The sequence below is a fragment of the Rhineura floridana genome, chromosome 1 (genome assembly GCF_030035675.1).
Source record: "Rhineura floridana isolate rRhiFlo1 chromosome 1, rRhiFlo1.hap2, whole genome shotgun sequence".
NCBI lineage: Eukaryota > Metazoa > Chordata > Lepidosauria > Squamata > Rhineuridae > Rhineura > Rhineura floridana.
In genome coordinates, this window is record NC_084480.1 from 139,087,259 (window position 1) to 139,108,720 (window position 21,462).

General features: G+C 46.8%; 2 protein-coding genes across 9 annotated transcripts in view; one reads left to right on the top strand and one right to left on the bottom strand.

Moving 5' to 3' along the window:
• HOOK3 (hook microtubule tethering protein 3) overlaps positions 1 to 20,165 on the bottom strand; it is a 132,544-nt gene extending 112,379 nt beyond the window's left edge. For 2 of the 3 annotated variants that reach the window (XM_061633801.1, XM_061633811.1), the window contains exon 1: positions 19,460 to 20,165. In XM_061633801.1, coding sequence (XP_061489785.1) covers positions 19,460 to 19,516 — 57 coding nt within the window. In that variant the 5' untranslated portion in view covers positions 19,517 to 20,165. The remainder of the gene's footprint in view (positions 1 to 19,459) is intronic. The other variant, XM_061633790.1, reaches the window with a different exon arrangement.
• The window catches only part of RNF170 (ring finger protein 170), a 45,675-nt gene continuing 43,583 nt past the window's right edge, over positions 19,371 to 21,462 (top strand). For 3 of the 6 annotated variants that reach the window (XM_061633835.1, XM_061633825.1, XM_061633874.1), the window contains exon 1: positions 19,497 to 19,925. The gene's annotated coding sequence lies outside the window, so the exon portion shown is untranslated. Of the gene's footprint in view, positions 19,464 to 19,496; positions 19,926 to 21,462 lie in introns of those variants that run through there. The other 3 variants (XM_061633844.1, XM_061633853.1, XM_061633863.1) reach the window with 3 other exon arrangements.

A 21,462-nucleotide genomic window follows, 5' to 3' on the forward strand; every position in this document is an offset into this window, starting at 1 on the left:
ACTTGCTCTTGCGCTCACAAGTAGACCAGCTGCTGTTGGCTGTCCAAGGCTTGCAAACCCAGCTAGCAGCAGCCCCACCCCCTCTATCTACAGGGAGAGCCAAGTGCCCTGTGACTCTCCCAGAGAAATTTACTGGGGCTTCCGACCAGCTCTCAGCCTTCTTGGCCCAGGCCCAGCTCTTCATGGAGTTACGCCCAGAGGCCTTCCCAGATGATAAGACCCGGGTGGGATTCTTGATTAACCTCTGCACCGGGGCGGCAGCTAGTTGGGCCACGCCCCTGCTCCTCGAGCGGAGCCCCGTGCTCAACGACCTAGCCGCCTTCACCAGAGAACTGAAGGCTATGTTCGAGGACCCAGTCCAATCTGCCACAGCCAACCGCCGGATACGCAGGCTGCGGCAAGGCCGACGCCCCTTGGGGGAATATGTAACAGACTTTCGTCTATTGCAACAAACCCTGGGCTGGAACGAAGCCGCTCTCATGGACCAGTTTCAGGAGGGGCTGTCGGATGAGCTCCTGGATGAGCTAGCTAGGGTGGAGCGCCCTGGAACCCTGCAAACCCTCATATGCCTGTGTCTCCAGATTGACGGGAGGCTGGAAAGCAGGCGTGCTGCCAACCGACCCCAGCCAGTCTACAGAGCATCAGCCCCAGTGGCTGGGTCCTTGGAACCTGTCGGCAAGGACCCTACACCCCCGGCAGAACCGATGCAGCTGGGAGGGGCTCGGCCACGTCTCTCTGCGGCCGAAAAGCTGCGACGCCGGCAACAGGGCCTCTGCCTGTATTGCAGGGCCCCGGGACATTTTGCAGCCCAGTGATCCGCGAAACGACCCACAGCCCCTGCCTCGGGAAACGCCCATGCCCCGGCCTTCACAGGCCCCTGAGCCGGGGCAACCTCATGGTTCAAGGGGCCTGCCACCTCAGTTCCTCACCGCCCAAGCATCTGACCGTGTTGATCGCACTGACAGTCCCCGGAAGGGGGACCCTACAAGTACCCGCCATGCTGGACTCAGGATCCACCAGCAATTTTATGGATGTGTCCTTTGCCAAGCTCCATCGGGTTCCTAGTCAACCCATTCACCGCCCCCTTCTGGTGGAGACTATTGATGGCCGGCTTCTCGCTTCGGGCCCTGTAGTACAGGAGACAGTGCCGCTCGACATGGCCCTGGGGGAGCATGAGGAAAGCCTCCAGTTCTACCTGGCTGCCGCACCCCACTTCCCGGTCGTGCTAGGCCTGGCATGGCTCCAGCGGCATGACCCCATCATCCAGTGGTCCACGGGCCGACTGACCCTCGGATCCCCCTATTGCCAAGCCAACTGCTGGAGGCCGAAGGAGCGCATCCTGATGACCCAGGAGGCAAGCTCCGTGCCCGAGGCCTTACCGGAACAGTACCGGGAGTTCGCAGATGTGTTTGGGAAGCAAGAGGCAGACCAGTTGCCGCCCCATCGTCCTTACGACTGTCCCATTGATCTGCTCCCTGGAGCCAAGATTCCCGTGGGCCGGCTTTATTCCCTGTCAGAACCCGAACTGGCAACCCTCAGAGAGTTCCTCGACAAGAACCTGCGCCGAGGGTTCATTCGCCCTTCCACGTCCCCTGCAGCCGCCCCTGTCCTCTTTGTCAAAAAGAAATGTGGGGAACTCCGGCTGTGTAATGACTACCGCGCCCTCAACCAGATTACAGTTCGGAATCGCTACCCTCTGCCCCTGATCCCAGAACTGTTAGAGCGGCTGCGGGGCGCTCGCATTTTCACCAAACTAGACCTGAGAGGGGCCTACAACCTGGTGCGTATGCGGGAGGGCGATGAGTGGAAGACGGCCTTCTGCACCCGTTATGGGCACTTTGAGTACACCGTGATGCCGTTTGGCTTGTGCAATGCTCCTGCCGTCTTCCAGCACTTCATGAAAGACATCTTCCAGGACCTCCTAGACCGCTTCCTGGTGATCTACTTGGATGACATCCTGATCTACTTGCGGAACCCCTCGGAACATAAGGAGCACGTTCGAGCGGTGCTGCAGTGCCTGCGGGAGCACCGCCTCTTCGCCAAGCTCGAAAAATGCGCCTTTGAACTCACGACCGTGGATTTCCTAGGCCATCGGATCTCGCCCTCGGGTATCCAGATGGACCCTGCCAAAATTGAGACCATCCTCCACTGGGCAGCTCCGCGAAGCCCCAAAGATGTGCAGCGCTTCTTGGGCTTCGCCAACTATTACCGCCGGTTCATCTCCCACTTCTCCGAACTCACCACGCCCATATCAGACCTGCTTCGAGGCAAAGAGAAGTTTGTTTGGACCGAGGCCGCTCAACAGGCCTTCCGGCACCTCCAACACGCCTTTACATCTGAACCCATCCTCCAGCAACCCGACCCTACCCGACCTTACATAGTGGAGACCGATGCATCCGATAAGGCAGTGGCAGCAGTCCTACTTCAGCCGGTGGGGAGCAAGCAGTCCCTGCTCCCCTGTGCGTTCCACTCCTGGAAACTCAACGCTTCGGAACAGAACTACACCATTTGGGAGAAGGAGTTACTGGCCATCAAAGTAGCCTTTGAGACCTGGCGTCATCTCCTGGAAGGGGCACACCATCCGGTCCAGGTACGAACAGACCACCGAAACCTGGAGCACCTGCAAAGCGCCCGATGGCTGAACCAACGCCAGATCCGGTGGTCCCTGTTTTTCTCCCGGTTCCAGTTCACGGTCACCTACCTCCCTGGCCACCGAAACACCCTAGCAGACGTGCTCTCTCGCAAGACAGAATACCAAGCCGAGCAGGTCGATCGCCCCCTTCGCCCAATTCTTCACCCAGAGAACTTCGCCGCTACCCACCAGCCACAACCCCTCCTGGACCAGGTGCAGGAACAGCAGCAAAAGGACCCCTACGCCCTGGCCCAGCAGCAAGAGCTCCAGTCAGGGATGCCCGCCCGGGACAGCCCCTTTTCCTTGCAGCAGGGCCTCTTGTATCACCGGAACCGGTTGTACGTTCCTCTGGGAGCTCTGCGGGGAGAGGTGCTCCACCTCTGCCATGACAGCCAGCTGGCAGGGCATTTTGGAACGTATAAAACCCTCCACCTGGTCCTACGGGATTTCTGGTGGCCCCGGGTCCAAGCGGACGTCAAGGACTATGTAGTGGCCTGTGATACCTGCCAGCGAGCCAACAGCCACCCCGGCAAGCCCCCGGGGCTCCTGCTCCCACTGCCTACCCCCCCCGGGCCCTGGCACTCGGTCTCCCTGGATTTTATCACGGACTTACCAGCCTCCCGGAGAATGACCACCATCCTCGTAGTCGTAGACCTGTTCACCAAGATGGCCCATTTCCTCCCCTGTGCCGGCCTCCCCTCTGCCCCAGAAACTGCGCAACTGTTCTTGACCCAGGTTTTCCGGTTACACAGCCTCCCCGACCACCTGATCTCTGACCGAGGAGCCCAGTTCACCGCCCGGTTCTGGCAGGCCCTGTTTCAGGCCCTGAACGTCCAGATCCACTTGTCCTCCGCCCACCACCCTCAATCAGATGGACAAACAGAACATACCAACGCCACCGTCAAACAATACCTGCGGTGTTACACCTGCTTCCAACAGGACAATTGGGTGGATCGTTACCGCTGGCGGAGTTCGCGTATAACTCCGTGCATGCCTCCACGCGCCAGACCCCGTTCTTTGCCTCTTATGGCTACCACCCCCAATTCTTCCCCTCAGTGCGACCCCCGTCGCCGGTCCCCGCTGCGGATGTCATGCTGCAGGAGTTGCAAGCCCTGCAGGCAGTCCTGAAGGAGCAGCTGGAGCAGGCCAAGGACGCGTATAAGCGCTTTGCTGACCGCCACCGCCAACCAGGCCCGCCGCTGAAGGTAGGCGACCGGGTATGGCTCTCAACCAAATTCCTGCGTTCGCAACGGCCGTCTCACAAGCTGGAGGCTCGGAATGCAGGACCCTTCCGGATCACCCAGCAAATTAACCCGGTGGCGTTCCGGCTCCAACTCCCTGCCTCCTTCCGCATTCACCCTGTCTTCCATAGATCACTGCTGACTCCCGCTCTCCCGCCTCACCCCTTGGGTAGTCAACCACGGCCCCCACCACCGATACAAGTCAACGGGGAAGAGGAATTCAAAGTGGCGCAGATCCTGGACTCCCGGAGGCATCGGGGCCGCCTCCAGTACCTCATAGACTGGTAGGGATACGGCCCTGAGGAACGCTCATGGGAAGATGCAGCGCAGGTGCATGCCCCTCGTCTGGTCCGGCGCTTCCACCAGCACTACCCGGATAAGCCGGGCCCCGGTGGGAGGCGGAGGGTTGGTCGTGGGGCGGGGGATAGTGTCATGGCCCCGTCAGAGGACTCCTCAGATGAGGACGACTCGGGAGTAACAGCAGCAGACCCAGGAGCAGCAGGAGACACGGAGGAGCCTCCTGAGAATCCAGCTCCTTCTGCCCCTCAGCTGCAGAGCACCCCAGGGACAGCAGAGGCCCTGCAGCCAGACACAGACAGTGAACAGGATACTCCCCCCTCACCTGCAGAACGTAGACAGCAGAAGGTCAGGCAGAAGAGAGGCAGGCCTGTCTCCTTAAGGCCCAAACGCTGAGGGCTCACACCTGCTGTCCATCCTGCTCTTTATAAGGCACACCTTGGCTGCAGCTTGTTGCTGACTGCAACGTCAGGCGTGGCTTTGTGTAGACCTAGTTTCCCTGCAGCATCTCTTCGACTGACCTCCTTGGCAATTGATCCCGCACCTCCACTGACCTCGCTTCTGGACTTCCGACTCGGCAAGTACGCTTCGGATAGGCCTGGCAGATTTACAACCCGACTGCTGGCTAAGGACTTTCCTTCCCTGCCAAAGACCCAGGAATTTCCAGCCCCCCCCGGACACTGCTGATGCAGTGTAGAGCTGACATCCTATAATATAGAAAACTTTCTTCAAATAAAAATTTATTTAAAAAGATAACAGAAGACACACAAATTCAGTGATGCATTTTATAAAATTTAAAGCAATGCTTCCAATGATGAAATATATGTTCTAGAATGTAAGTTGTTCAGGAGATCGGGAATAAGCTGTGGGCTTGTGCACATCCTCTTCCCTCCACTTAACAGTGGTGTAGTATTACATGTGCTTTGATGCTAACCATGGTTAGTACTAACAAAATTCCAGGGTAATCCCAAACCTGTTTTTAAGGCTTAGTTACAAGGGTAATCCTGGTTAGCATTAACCTTATTGGTACCAATTAGGATACAATAGCACACCAAGGTAAAGCAAACTATGGAAGAACCGGGGAGGGGATAATTGTACAAGAAAAAGAAAATTGGGGACATTATATGCCCAATGCAAACAAGGTACAGGTTCACAAAACACTGTACAATCCAATTTTGTTCCATAGATTGTGGGTTTGGTTTTCTTTGTTGCAGCTGTAGGTGGGCAGCTTCAGCATATGTCCTAAACCTACTGAACTGGCAAGATCTTCTAAACCTTATAAAATAATTTCCATCCAATACAATAAAGGTACAACAACGTGATTTTGTAATATAAGCATTATATTGGGGACTACAGATTATTTTTGTGTGACATGAGGTTTTTTTGAAAATTCTCCCATGTCAATGCATTTCACCAGTAGGTTACCCGCAGAGAGTGTGCTGGTGAAGCAGACCCCTGCAGTCAGCAGGATTAGACCCTCCACTCATCATCTGGTGAGAGGAGAGGACAATCCTGCTGGTTGTTGCTTCACCAGCATGTTTCCCATGGGGAACATGCTAGATAAGCAGAATCCTGCTGCCAGCAGGATTGAACCCTCTACTCATCATCTGATAAGCGGAGGGCTCAGTCCTCCTGGTTGCTGCTTCGCCAATGCATTCCCTACAGGGAATGCGTTGCTGAAGCAGACCTCACCCCACAGGTCAACTCTGACAGGTGTGCAGTACCATCTGCCTATCAGTCACCTGACCTAATCATGACATCAGATAATTGACAAATGGATGGCCCCACCCACCTGTCAAAGTTAGCCAACAGGGGTTGGAGGAGATAAATCTAGCCCACCAGGCCAAAAAGATTCCCCACTCATGGCATATATTCCCCACTCACGGCCTGAAAGAGGCAGTAGTGAGACCACTCCTGAAGAGACCCTCCCAGGACCCAGAAAATCTTAATAACTATAGGCCAGTGGCAAATGTTCCATTTCTGAGCAAGGTCCTTGAACGAATGGTTGCAGGCCAGCTCCAGACACTGTTGGATGAGACCGATTATTTGGATCCATTTAAGTCAGGTTTCAGGCCTGGTTTTGGCACAGAAACAGCCTTGGTCACCCTGTATGATGACCTCTGTTGGGAGAGAGATGGGAGAAGTGTGACTCTGTTGTTTCTCCTTGATCTTTCAGCAGCTTTCGATACCATCGACCATGGTATCATTCTGGGAAGACTGGCTGAGTTGGGAGTGGAAGGGACTCCAGAAGGTGGTGCTTGGGGAACACTGCTCGGCATTGTGGATTCTCCAGTATGGGGTTCCACAGGGGTCAGTTCTGTCCCCCATGCTGTTCAACATCACATGAAACCGTTGGGTGCAATCATACGGAGTTTTGGAATGTGTTGCCATCAGTATGCTGTTGACACGCAGCTCTATTTCTCCTTTTCATCTTCTTCAGGTGAGACTGTCAATGTGCTGAACCAATGCCTGGCTGCGACAATGGACTGGATGAGGGCTAATAAACTGAGGCTCAATCCAGACAAGACTGAGATGCTGCTAGTGGGTGGTTCTTCTGACCGGATGGTGGATGTCCAACCTGTCCTGGATGGGGTTGCACTCCCCCTGAAGGACCAGGTTCGTAGCTTGGGGGTTCTCCTAGAACCATCTCTGTCACTTGAGGCTCAAATAGCCTCGGTGCCACGGAGTGCCTTCTACCAATTCCGGTTGGTGGCCCAGCTACGCCCCTACCTGGACAGGGATAACCTGGCTTCAGTTGTCCATGCTCTGGTAACCTCCAAGTTAGATTATTGCAATGCACTCTACATGGGGCTGCCTTTGAAGACAGTTCGGAAACTGCACTTCATGCAAAATGTAGCGGCCAGATTGTTAACAGGGACCAGATGGTTCGAACATATAAAACTGATTCTGGCCCGCTTGCATTGGCTGTCTGTATGTTCCCGAGCCCGATTCAAGGTGCTGTTTTTAACCTATAAAACCTTACACAGCTTGGGACCACAATACCCGATAGAACGCCTTTCCTGACATGAACCCACCCATACACTACGCTCAACATCAAAGGTCCTCCTCCAGGTGCCTACTCCGAGGGAAGCCTGGAGGCTGGCTGTGGCCCCCAAATTATGGAATGATCTCCCTGATGAGGTGCACCTGGCACCAACACTGCCATCTTTTCAGCACCAGGTCAAGACTTTCTTCTTCTCCCAGGCATTTTTAAACAGCATTTGAATAGTACGTGTTGGAACTTGCCTACCGGTTTTTATGGGTTTTCATTTGGTATGGTTTAAATTTGTATACTTGTTTTTAATGTTTTTAATTGCTGTAAACCGCCCAGAGATCTTCAGCTATGAGGCGGTATATAAATGCAATGAATGAATGAATGAATGAATAGTAACATGCTTTTTTTGTACTGACGGATAGGAGTTATTGTACTATTCAGCGAGATGCATGCTGTAGGCAACTCTCAAACTTCTTGATGGTGATGATTCATTATAGGGGAGTTACATTTATTTTTATTATGGTCATATTTCCACAAAAATTCCTGGAAAATCTGGGGACCTACCAACACCACAGTATTTCTACACACAATTCCATATCTGTCCAGATCTAGCAAGAAGGCATGGACTGAGCATAGTGCTGTTTTCAGCAAGGTCTGAATCATATACATTTTGGAACTAACCAGGTTACCCATAATGTCCCCAAGTTTAAGAGTCAACTGGCAATTTATGTAGTACTAGAAGTACACCTAAGTGCAAATATCAAAGTATGGAGGGGAAAACTATCAATGGTTCCTTCTCAAACTTGAGGGTGGTAACAAGCAAGGTACAGCAGGGCTCAGTCCTGGGCCCAGTGCTCTTCAACATTTTTATTAATGACCTGGAAGGTGCAGTGAATGCTTATCAAATTTGCAGATGATACAAAATTGGGAGGGATAGCTAATATCTTGGAAGACAGAAACAAAATTCAAAGGGATCTTGATAGGCTGGATCATTGGGCTGAAAACAACGGAATGAAATTCAACAGGGATAAGTGCAAAGTTCTACACCTAGGAAAAAGAAACCAAATGCACAGTTATAAGATGGGGGATACTTGGCTCAGCAATATTACATGCAAGAAGGTTCTTGGAATTATCATTGATTGCAAGCTGAACATGAGCTAACAGTGCAATGTGGCTGCAAAAAAAGCAAATGCTATTTTACGCTGCATTAATGAGGTATAGTCTCCAAATAGTGCGAAGTACTAGTTCCCCTCTATTTGGCACTGGTTAGGCCTCATCTCGAGTACTGCATCCAATTCTGGACACCACATTTTAAGATGGATGCAGACAAACTGGAACAGGTTTGGAGGAGGGCAGCAAGGATGATCCGGGGACTGGAAACAAAGCCCTAGGAGGAGAGACTGAAAGAACTGGGCATGTTTAGCCTGAAGAAGAGAAGACCATTGGGAGATATGATAGCACTCTTCAAGTACTTGAAAGGTTGTCACACAGAAGAGGGCCAAGATCTCTTCTCAATCGTCCCACAGTGCAAGACGCAGAATAATGGGCTCAAATTACAGGAAACCAGATTTGGCTGAACATCAGGAAAAATATCCTAACTGTTAGATATGACAGTGGAATCAATTACCTAGAGAGATCATGAGCTCTCCAATACTGGAGGCATTCCAGAAGCAGCTGGACAACCACCTGTGGGGTATGCTTTAAGTGAGATTCTTACACTGAGCAGGGAGTTGGACTTGATGGCCTTATAGGCCCCTTCCAACTCTACTATTCTATGATTTTATGAAACCTGCACCCCTAAACCCTCAGAAACAGGAGCAGTGATAGAATGTAGCTTCCTTGTGTATTTACACTACATGACTAGAGATCAGAATCTTCTTTTGAAAGTAGAATATACACACCTTTCTATAGAGATTGCAGTCACCTTAGCATCAGTGTGCCTGCAGTGCCAAATAAAAGTGGCTCTAAAATCTAAAATAAACCAGGAAGTCATGAGATATTTTAATGGGTTATTCAGGCTCCTAGATAAGAGTGCACAAATTTTGGCTTTGTTTAGTAGCCAGTCATTATTTGTAATCACTATTCCACCTCCATCCCCACCCATAAGTCAGAGTCCCAGAGAACTTGGACAGGGGTGGGCAGGAGACAGGGAGACAGTGATGGGAATTGGGTCTTTTAGAAGAAAAGGCCTACTAGATTAGACCAAAGGTTCATCTGGTCCAGCATCCTGTTTTCCACAAGGGTGAGCCAGATGCCTCCATGAAGCCAACAAGCATGTCATAAATGTAACAGCCCTTCCCTGCTGCTGCCTTCACTCCATCCATAGTATCCAATGTTCAGAAGAGTTAAGACCTCTAAACATGAAAAGCTTGGCTAGAATGTATTTATATAAATAATGATGTTTTTCCAGCAGCTAAAAAAGTTCACCACAAAACAAAACATTGTTAATAGTCATTGGTACATCGACCTTCCACAAATTTATCTAATCTTTTTTCAATCCATGCAAGCCCATGACAATTACTATATCTCACTGTGGTGAAATGCATAATTTAAATGTTGTGCGAAGTAATAATTTCACCTGAGACTTTTGAAGAAGCAGAAAGACTTATGCTACTTCTGCAAAAAAAAGTGTAAAGGGATATGGACTCCTTCACTCCTTCAACATCCTCTGCAGAACACAGAACCTGAGAGAGTGGCATTCACCAAAGGAGTGATGCCTGCTATTTTGGAGTTAAGCAAGGGATTAGATAACTCCTTGATCCACAAATCTGGGTGGTGGTGGTGGACTTAATATTGGGCTCAAGTTCCCTCCCACAGTTAAGCTCATCATCTTGTACTAAGGGAAGGACTATATGTTCTAAATACATGTGCATTCTTCCAAAAGGAGTTATTGCCTACAGAGCTACCTTCTCTCCTTCCATAACATTTTGTAGAACTTACCTTATGTCATCTTGTCCTTAGTTGTATTTTTCTTATATTTGGCCAGCAGCCAATGATATAGATCAAAATCAGAAAAATGTTCAGTATAATGACAGCGCCACAGAAGTTGTTTTACTCAATCTAGCACCAACACCTAGCATCTTTGGAGAGATACCAGGGTCTCAGCACGTCCGCAACAAGGATGGTACTGCTAATACCACCCCGGGCCTTCCGTTTCAATTACCTTTTTAAAACTTACAGTGGTCTGGCCATAATATTTTTGCAGTGGCAGCCATTTTTTACCTATAACATCAAACAAAACCTGGGGACTAGGATGGGAGGATGACAAAAATGGTAGCTGGAAGCAGGGCTGTGGAGTCGGTACGCCAAACCTTCAACTCCGACTCCTCTATTTTTCTACTTTCTGACTGTGACTCCACCCAAAATTGCTTCCAACTCCACAGCCCTGGAAAGGGCTGTAAATGTCTTTTTAAATTGGAAGCTCTCATAGGAGCATTTTTATCGCTGCCTGAATATGTGCTGATCTTGGCATCACAGCATTTGTCTTCATCTGGGTCCTGTGTCACACACTGACACAAAATGTTTTCCATCTTGAATTATGGTGAAATGCTCAAATACAGCTGACTTCATAGGAAGCTTCTTTGACATTTTGAATTTATATTTTAAAAAATTTGTCAATCAAACTTTATTTTGAAGCCGGAGTCGGTACATTTCTACCGACTCCAACTCCATCCAAAATTGCTTCCGACTCCGACTCCACGTCTCCGACTCCACAGCCCTGGCTGGAAGCCACTTTACAGTGCTCAGCGCTGCCAAGGTAAGCACTTTGCCCGAGAGCCCTCACGTCCTTCAACCCAATCCGGGTTTTACTAGCAGTTATGGTGGGGGATATTTTGGCAGCAGCTTTTACTGTTTGTTTTTGCAAAGTTCCAGTCCTGGTCTCATCAGACTGCAAATTAATGGGAAGCACCTGGAATAGCTAAGGGATGTCTACTTCCTGCTTCATAGGGAGTGGATATTAGGGACTCTTACATCTGAGAAGTCATAATACCCAAGGCATGTTGGTCTGTGTTATGCTGTAAACAAAACAGCTGCTTTGAAACCTGCCCAGAAAACAACCCCTCTCAACCTGTATTTAGAAACTGAAGTCCTTATGTAGGATGGGGCGTTAATGCATGTTTAGCAATTGCACATCTTCAATCTTTTTAAAGTAGAACAAATACAAAATGTTCAAACTTATTTCCTACCCCTGGAGAGTGGAAATATTCAACCAGTTCCTCATCTTAAAACAGGAAGTTAACACCCTGGAAAAAGAATGTGAACACATTTCAGCCTGCCCATGTTCACCCAACTGCTAAATCTGTTTTATATGGAAACAGTTTCAACTAAAAAAGCCTGTTGACCTACTGATCATTTAATCCGCCCTAACCAGTTCTTAGCATGTTCACAAACAGAGTATTTGGGTGGACGTGAAAAATTTCACCAGGAGCTCAAGTAAAAGCTTAACTCATATTCTCACCTAAGTAATAAAAAATGAGGAACACCCCACCACCAAATAATAATATATAAGCTTTGGATAAAAATGCAACTCTGGAAATTTCCTTTCAGCTGTTCATGTTTAATATCTAAGCCGCTCAAAGTTTTTAACAACAGAAAAGCAGACTGCTCATATGCAGCTGATCAATTTTACTCTATTAGTCTTTTATTATTATTATTGCCCTGAAAGCAAGGCTGATAGGGTTCAGTATCCATTTTAAAATATACTGTGCAATTTGACATATTAATATATTTGCCACCTCAACTCAATGTGGGCAGATGCACAAGAGGGATTCCTGGACCCAGTGTGTGTACTGTCTGGCCCAGTTCAGATTTCACTATCTGAGTCCAATGACCCATGATTTATGTTACCAGGAGCACGTTTTGTACCTACATGGTCCCACTCCCTTCTCCTGTGCACCTTATTTCAATACTTACAGGCTTTGTTAAATCAGTTTTCTGTGACATCAGAACCAGGAAACTATGGGTTAACTCAGCTTTTTCCAATCGGGTACCTTCTGGATGCCTGGACTATAATTCCCACCATCTGATGACCACTGACCACGCTTCTTGGGGCTAACAGGAGTTGTAATCTCTAACAATCCAGAGGGTGCCAAATTTGGGAATGCTAGTTTAACTGATCCCTACAAACTAGGATATCACATCGTGGTTTGAATATACTGTGCCACAGGGATCACTTACAGTAGGGCCCTGCTTTACGGTTCCGTTTTCCAGTGTTCCGCTGATGCGGTGGCTTTCAATTAGGGGAAATTCCCCATTTTAAAGCCGATTTTGCGGCATTTTTGCACGACGCGACCCATTATAGTCAATGGGTTCCGCTTTACGGTGATTTTCGCTTTACGGCGGGGGCCTAGTCCCTAACCCGCCATATAAGCGGGGCCCTACTGTACCTGTTTTCTGGTTCAGACATCACAAGAAACTATCAAAACTTTGGAAATACTGAATTAAGATACAGAAGAAAAGGCATTGAACTGACACATGGATTGTGCTCAGTCCAATAACCCATGATTTGTTAGATCAAGATCGTTGTGTGTGAACTGGGGCTTTTTTGTTTTTAATGTATAAAGGGGGTTCTCCCCACCCCTAACCAGCAAGCCACTCTAAAAGTCAACTTTCAAATACATTTTGTCTTATTCCAGAAACACTGTGATTGAGTGCACACAATGATGCACTGAGTGCGTACATATGATATTCAGATGAATGTTCTACTGTGCATTCATGACATTTCTTCTGCGGATCCCAGCCCATAAGTCCAACATAGGCATGTCAGTGAAAAAAGAAAAAAAACTTAGTAAGTCATCTCTAAGCAGTGCTTAAAAATTTGAGGCTATGGAAGAGAAAGAATGACTCAAGCTTATGTGTAACAGCAGGGCTGCTGGCCGATGGATTAAAAAAGTCAGGTGCTACTGGGCCCAGGGCCACCAGATTCTCAGCTTTCATTTTTTTTAATTGAAGTAGGTTTCTAAGTGCTCTGGATCAAAAGAAATAGACCAAAATGTCAGCTCCCCTCCCAGCAACTTCTATTAAATGAGCTAAGCAGCTGCTCCAATTCCAGCCCTTTCAGGTTTTTAACCAATAAGAGACGTTAGAGTTGTGATTGAGGAGGGATTTGTTGAACTCCAGGCAATCGCTAGAACTCCTTGTAAGTCCTGAAAAGCTGTCTTTTCCTGCTTGTCTCTGCATATTGCTTAATGGTGTGCCTCTACACATGAGTTGAGTAAGCTTATAGCTGTCAGCAACAGCACGTGTGTCTGCCCACCCACTTTTTTCTCTGTGTGCCTATCCAGCACAAGATTTAGAACAAAAGTTCACAGCTGGATCCTGGTAGGCATGTACAGTAAACAATTTCAGTGACAATAATAAAAACATACATGCAGGGTTTTTTAATTACTTGCCAAAATAGTATATCTAGATAAAGATATATCATGCTGCAGTATGCAGTCCCACACACAGGTGGCACTATGAACTGTAGCGTGAAAGCTTCCCCCTACCTGCACAGCTCTCGCACTGCCTACCCCTGCTTTGGCAAACAGGCAAGGTGGCAGTCGCTGTCTGGCCAGGGGGGCAACTGCCCAGCTGGTGCGCAGCGCAGTGGCAGCACTTGTCTAAGATAGGCAGCAGTGTGGGGCAGGCAAAGTGGTAGCCTGGACAGATAGGCAGGAAGTCAGTCAGTGGCCTAGCTGCACTGTGCAGTGGCACTGTTTGTCCAGGGCAGCAGTGGCAGAGGAACAGGCAGAGCCAACATGTTGGTGAGGGGAGTAGGGTTGCCTGAAGGTGTAGGAGTTGGTGAGGGGAGTGAGGCTGCCTGGGGATGGCAAGGAGGGGGGGCTGGTGAGCAGTCCCCTTTGCTGAATGATTTGTGAATATGACATGATACATTTGTACCTTGCTTTTCTTCCTGGGTCTTCCCCACCTTTTACTTTGCAACAACCCTGTGAGGTAGGTTAGGCTGAGAATTGGTTAAGCTGCATTACGTTTTTTTAGCTGCTCCTATTTTTTAATGTTATTTTAATGTTCAAATGTTATTTAACAATTATGTGATTATGGTTTTTGAACTATTTATATATGTTGTAAAATGCCTTGTGAGGCAGGAACTCTGAAAAGCAGATTTAAAAATCTGTTAAATACATTTTAAATCAAGATTGTGGATTCAAAATAACTGTTCATATTGGTAATATATGTACATAAGTAGCAGTTCTTGCCAACAGACTGCGAGGAGGCGGATGGCATAGGGGGCCCAAACTACATGCAGTGTACTGGGTCCAGGAAATCCTATTGGCAGCCCTGTGTAACAGATATATGTTACTCAGACTCTCTTGTGAATTTCATTGCTACCAAGCAAATAGTCAGAAGAAAAATCCTTCTGTTTCTTATAGCTTACAAAATTTTGTATGCTAATATGCCTTGTCCCCCAATCACTTAAAAAATCAAACAGTACAATGCAGCTACGTATTTTAATTACGTAGGTCAACATTTTTTAAAAAAATAAAACCTTACATTAATAATTATAGTAGGACTACAATTATGTTTGAGAAACTTTTTCCGAAGGTAATGGTACAGTCAATAGTGCTATAGTTCACAGACATGCAGTACTCCAACACTGAACCCAATAACAGTATTGTTTCAAAAGCATTCCTTGATTACTGTTCTCGGTTACCAGTCCCATACTAACCATAACTTAAGTTTTTTCCCACACAGATTACACCAATTAGCTCACACCGCCATTTTGTAAATGCTTCAGAGATTGGTTTCCATGAGAACTGCATTACAACACAAAAAGAAGTCCTGCAAGCGCCTATCATTTCCAAATTCTGGTGTTCTATACAATAAAAGCAACCCACAGCTGTCTCTACATAGGGTTGGATCCAGACTTATTCATGCTAGTTAACTTTAAGTTAAGTTTGGGATAGACCCTCCCTCCACCTTCCGTGTGGCTACTTAAAGCCTGTGTGCCTTGAGGGAAGACAGAAGAGAAGGTACCAGGGTAGGGTGTGTGTGTTATTAGCTCCTGAAAAGATGATCAGTTGGCCTGAGAGGAATCTGTTGCTCTACATTTTATATCATTTATTACAGCATTTCAAAATGGTAAACTTCCTTGAGTGCTGTGGCAGAAAGGCAGTATATAGATTTAATAAATAAGTTACCTAAGTCCCACTGATTTCAATGAGTCTACTCTGAGCATAACTAAATATGCCTCCAAACCATAGATGTTTCTGATACTGAAGACAAGACAGTATTAGGAGAACCACTGAGGTCATGTCAAAACCTATGAAAGTAAGAGAGTAATTTGTAGGATCAACTACTAGCATATCAAGTCTCAGTCTATTTACAAGCCTATATGCATACTGCTATGTGTCTTGAAGAGCACATCACACCAGCTCTCTAGTGTCTTGCTGGCCCTCTGCTTCCTTCCAAAGTGCTGAAGGTGATCTATAAAATCCTAAACAACTTGGATCCAACATAACCTGATCGTGATGAAGCTTAGGGATGGAGGCAGTCAATCTCCAAAATTAACTGAAAGCTTCCATCTATGCACTGTTCAGAATGCAAAGGTATTCCTAGCGGCTGACCCTGCAGAAAGTTATTTTCCTAGAGACTCACTAAAACTTCAACTTTCTTCCAGATGCAGCATAATACATCATATATCAATTGGTTACCAATGGCAAGAAATAAAATGCTATGTGGAGATAGGAATATAGGAAGCTGTCTTATACCGATTCTGGCCATTGGCCCAACTAACTCAGTGCTGTCTACACTAACTGGCAGTAGCTCTCCAGGGTTTCGGAGAAACATGTTAGAAACAATTGGCACCAACAGATATTTCAATACAGCACAACATGAGTGCTTTTTAATATGTTCTCAAACCTTTTTAAAAATGTTTTTAATCTTAGAAGATGTTCTGAACACTTTTTTAAGAAACATTTTTGAAGATGTTTTGTTTTAATGTGCTTTAAAGTTTGTTTTTATGATGTTTTAAAGTTTTTAGTGCTTTTGTTTGCTGCCCTGGGCTCCTGCAGGGAGGAAGGGCGGGATATAAACAAACAAACAAACATGAGCATGCTTCCTCAAACCTGTCAACAAGCAAGCAGCAGCATCTTGAAGTAGCTGGAGTTTCCATTTTCTGATGGAGCCTGGTGACTAGATTACAGGAGGACACTCTTGTAGTATAATAAGCAGTATCACACTATGGTAACTGAAAAGCACAGACAGACATCCCAGGATGTTCCATTAATGCAGAAGAACAGAGTCTGAGTTAGAAACAGCCACCTTCAACAGACACATGGTGTTACAAGCACAGAAATGGACACACAGTGTGGGTAGCAAGTACAACACAGGAGATAATATGCGGACCTTTCACCAACCATAGAGCTAACTAACATAACACATTCAATACGTAATTGTTAAAAATGAAAGCAGTGAGATAGCACAACAGAATGACCTTTCTGAACATACATAGGTTTATTTAATTAATTATACCTAGAAACATTTATATCCTGCCCTTCTCTGCTGATGTACAATGGCCAAATAAAAGTGAAAATCAATAAATTTAAAATCAATACAATACAATAATGGTTAGAAAATACATCACTAAAAAAACTACAGCTGTAGCTGCATATACCCAAGTTGCTCTTTCTTCCACTATGTATCTGTGGGTTCAGAATACAAGAAAGCCATTTTTAGCCCGTTTTACCTAATAGGATTTCAATCAACAGAGGAACTCCAAAACAATCTAACTGATTAATATACCCTAAATAAACCAGCCAATTGCAAACTAAAGCTCATACAGTTACAAGGTAGTTACCCATATGTGTGACTACAACATGGAATAAACTACTGAGGTGTAACTAAGAGCAAAATTGGAGAAAATCAGGCACACCTACACCTATTTGAAGTTAATCAGACTTGAATATTGAACTGTGCACTTCTGAATGAAGTCATACTCAGAGCAGATAAGTCCATTGATTTCAATAGGTATATTTCAAGTATGAATTATTTGGATATTATAGCCCCTAAAGTCCATGCACTTTTTGTAGACAATCCTGAGGTAATATAGTTCTAGAAGGTAGTAAACTTCAAGGAACAAGAGATCACATGTTCTCGACTAGTGATGCAATTCTGACCTACCCAGATATGCCAGCTGGGAGAGGTTTAGATTTGAGATATGTCCTCACATCACAGATGAGCCGGCCTTGATTCCTTTCTGGCGTACCTACTTACACTGCCTGTTGGAAAGTCCTGCTGACATAAATTATGCCAAGGGAAGCTATACTGGTGTAAATGGCAAAAGAGGGGTGTGTCGGGGGGAGGAGGGAAAGGGAAAAACAAAATTATGCTGCATCCTAACTTCCTTCATCCATTGGTCCTGCTCACAGAGTTCAGTGCAACTTACTCCACCAAAAATGCAGGTATAAAACTTCAGGCCATAGGAGTCAGTGGAAGGAGAGAAAATGAAGGCTTACACTGCTTCCCACAACCCCACACTCTGGAGCAATTAGGATGCAGCTTAACTTAAACAGGAGATACACCAGCATATCTGCCTGGTTAAGACTGCTCTATTTCATCAATGGCAATGCACAGCTTTATAGACAGTATCTTACCCAACTGAATTTTAAATAGCCCAACTGTGATCAAAAGAATTAAACTAAGTCCAAATGTGTTATTATTGAAGTAATAATCAGAACACTGTACTTACAAAAGAGTAAAAGATCTTACATGGTATTCAACTAAGTCATCCCGTCAGTGTAAGGATTTCTATTTATGCAATGAGACTTCCCCTTCTCCTCTCCCACATGTCCCTAAATCTGTTCTAGGGCTCCACTCAACCCTCCAGAGCAAGTTTGGGAGGGTGCAGGGGAAAGTCCCGTTTCCCAAGCAGAAATCTTTGCACTGACAGGATCATTGCTTAGCACTTCATTGGATACATGTTCCCAGAATACTTTATCTCTTGCACATAATGGGAATATTATTTCCAGAAGCATTGCATTCCAGGTTTTTCAACAGAGATTCACATACAGCAACACAGGAAATCAGGTGTGGACCTCAGCTTTCTGCATGCTCACATTTGTTGTTGTTATTTCTGGCTGAAAAGTATACAGACTAAATTGGCCACAACAACTTTAAGAGATACTATGCATGTTGGTCTTATTTTCTCCCTGCGTAGTGCTCTACAATGGACTGAGCAGCATATATACATGGGACATACCCCAAATATCTTCAATAATGCACCTCTGTATTCATACCCCTTAGAACTAGCCCTGTGGAAATTATGCCCAAATATATCCATGCAAAGTCTTCTTAAAATGAATTGAGGAAGGCTTGTTGATTTTAGATATGCAGAGCAGACCACAACAGGGTGTGGTGGTAGATTTCTTTCCCCCAATTCGTAAGTGGCACAGAAGTCAGAGTGGTTGGAGGGGCAGCTCAACAACATTTGGAAACCATGACTAGGTAAGTGCTTTATTTTCCCCAGATAGATAGCTATGGTAGTCTGTTGCAGGAAAATCAACCAAGAGTCTTGTGAAACCAAAGTAGCAGAATCTACTTAGGTGCAAACCACTGTGCTGATGATGACAACTAGAAAGTTTTGCACAAGTTTGTACAAAATACTGGAGAGTGAAAGAGACTGATGAGATTTAAAGAAAAACAGAAGGGGCATTCACAAGCGAAGCTATAAAGGGCGAGATTGCAAAATGAGCAAGGCTGCCTGTTGATGACATTAATGCCACCAAAGATTAGAAAGATGGGTTGTATCCAATATTAGTTAGTGCAAACTCATCAAAATCAATGGACATGACTAACAGGCCCATTAATTTCAGTGGGTCTACTCTGAGTAAAAATTTGTTAGATACAGCCCATGGGACAGAAAGGAGATAGAGCCTATCGCTCACTAAAATATTTAGGCCTTCACAGGGAGCCATACACAGCCAATTCTTTGAGAAGTATACCTATTTAACGCACGTTTTCAGATACATGCATATAATACAATTATATGCAGAGTTAGTTAGGAAGGAGTCCTACTGAATTCAGTGGAGCTTGCATGTGAATACACATGCACAGAATTAGGCACACACATACAACAGAGGAACTGGACCCATCACCGGGGGAGTAAGGCAGAGCGTGGGGAGCAGCCTAAAAAACACAAGACTGACACTAGCATGACAGGGCCGAAATGGTAGTGGAAATCTGAGGTAAAGAGAAGGAAGCCCCCCAAGCAGCACTAGGGGAAGGGAAGCACAGGCCCAAGCAGGAAAAGCTCCTGGACGGCAGCGGCTATCACTTTCCACCTCGGTCACTCACCCAGGTGAGCAAGCTCTCCCCGAGCTCGGCCCGCTCCAGACTCTCCACATTGAACATGGTGCAGGCCAGGCGGGACTTTCCTAGAGGTGGCGGAAGGGCTGCGGCTGCTCCTGCTGCCCGGGCCTTGGAGCCGGAGTCTTTGAGAGGCGCTTACACCTCTTTTCCTCCTCGCCGTCGCCTCTTTCTTCTTCCCCAACCCAGGCCGGCAAAGCCGAGCCGGGCCGGGCGGCTGTAGCGCAGACACGTCACCGGGCCCGTAGGGATCCGCCCGCTCCGTTGGCACCGGCAAACACCGCGCAAGCGCCCGCCGGCCGAGAGGACCGCCTCACTCAGTCACGCCGGAGGCGAGCGGGGCGGAGCAGAGCTGGGGTTGGCTAGTGGAAGTTGCTGCTACTGTCGTCGTCGCCGCCGCCGCCACCACTTCTGGTGCTGTGTGAGGCCTTCCTTGCGGCCATCCGGAACTGAGGTACTGTGGCGAGCGGGCGAGCGCTCGTTAGCCGATCCGCCGCTGCCGCGCCCCCTTGGCGCTTTTCTCGAGCGGGGGCCGACTCCCCTCCCGTCGTTACACACTTTTCCCGCCCCCGAGAAATCCCACTCATGTAAATGGAAATTCTTTCATCTCCTGTCCACTTTGGCTGGGACAGCTTTTCCTCAGCCCTCACTGCGGGACGTGCCCTTTATTCTGAATCCGACCTTCTCTTTCGGGTGACCAGGCCAGGAAAGTAACAGAGGGGCCGCTTTCGTCCTATCGCACGTATCCTCCCAGACAGCATTAGTTTGCCCCAGCAGTAAAATATTTCTTGTTAGGCGAGGAGGATGCACTGAAATGAACGGGGGTAGTTTATTCTCTCATTCTTTTGGCAGTACATGCAGTACAGAAACACTTTACAGAATTTGTTTTAATAAACTTTGGAAATATTGTATCAGAAGTGGCCGGCTCTAGACCACGAAAATGTATACCAGGACAAAACGTGTTAATCTTTAAGGTTTTACAAGGCTGTTGATTGTGTTTATGGTTGCCTTCTGACCAGGGGGGAAAACCCACAAATGGTCTGCTCCTGTACTATAAAGGTGCCTCTGGGTATTGTTTGACTGCAACTTCAATTATACGAGACCCTTGGTCATGTTGGTTGGGACTGATGAAAGTTGGGAGTCCGAACAAGATCTAGAGGGCTAGAGATACACCACTCCTGTTCTAAGGAGAAGGTTTACATTGTATTGTATTTTTCTGCTGTTCACCGCCCAGAGAGCTATTGCTAGTCGGGCGGGATATAAGCCTACTAAAATAAATAAATAAATAAATAAATAAAAACATGGTTTGGAACTTATCACCTGCTAATTGCTGTTAAAGCAGCTTCAGAGGTCAGTTAATTGGTTAGTAACCCTAATTGTTTTGCATGTCTCCCACCCTGCTATCTTTAATGGTGCCCAAAATCTGTTCCTTGAATCAGCTATCTCGACTCATTGCATATCAAGTATACCTACTTATTACATATGCATTATACCAAGTCAGACCATTGGGTCATCTAGTTCAGTATCTACACTGACTGGTAGTGGCTCTCCAGGGTTACAGACTGGGAACATCCCCCAGTTTCCCAACCCTACCTGAAGATGTAGGAGATTGAACCTGGAACCTTGCACGCAAACCAGATGTGTTACTACAGAGCTAGGGTCCGCCATTGTAGTACCACCTCTGCTCCCTCTCTGCCTATTAATTTATTTGTCTTTTTTTAAGTAGAGACCTGTCTTAATTTATAAAGCACCATGTTCACAGATGGTGCTATATAGTAATAAAAGCTAAAACTGACTAGAATCCATGCTGTACCCTAAACATTATGGGGGGGATCTACCCTTCAATGCAACACCATACACACAAAACCACACTCCTGTACTGCATGCTGAACAACCAGAAAATGTGCTCTAACCTGAACCAAATTTCCATTCCAACTATAAGTATGTGTTTGGTGGTGAAATACTCTTGTCACCTAGATTTTGAGTGTGAC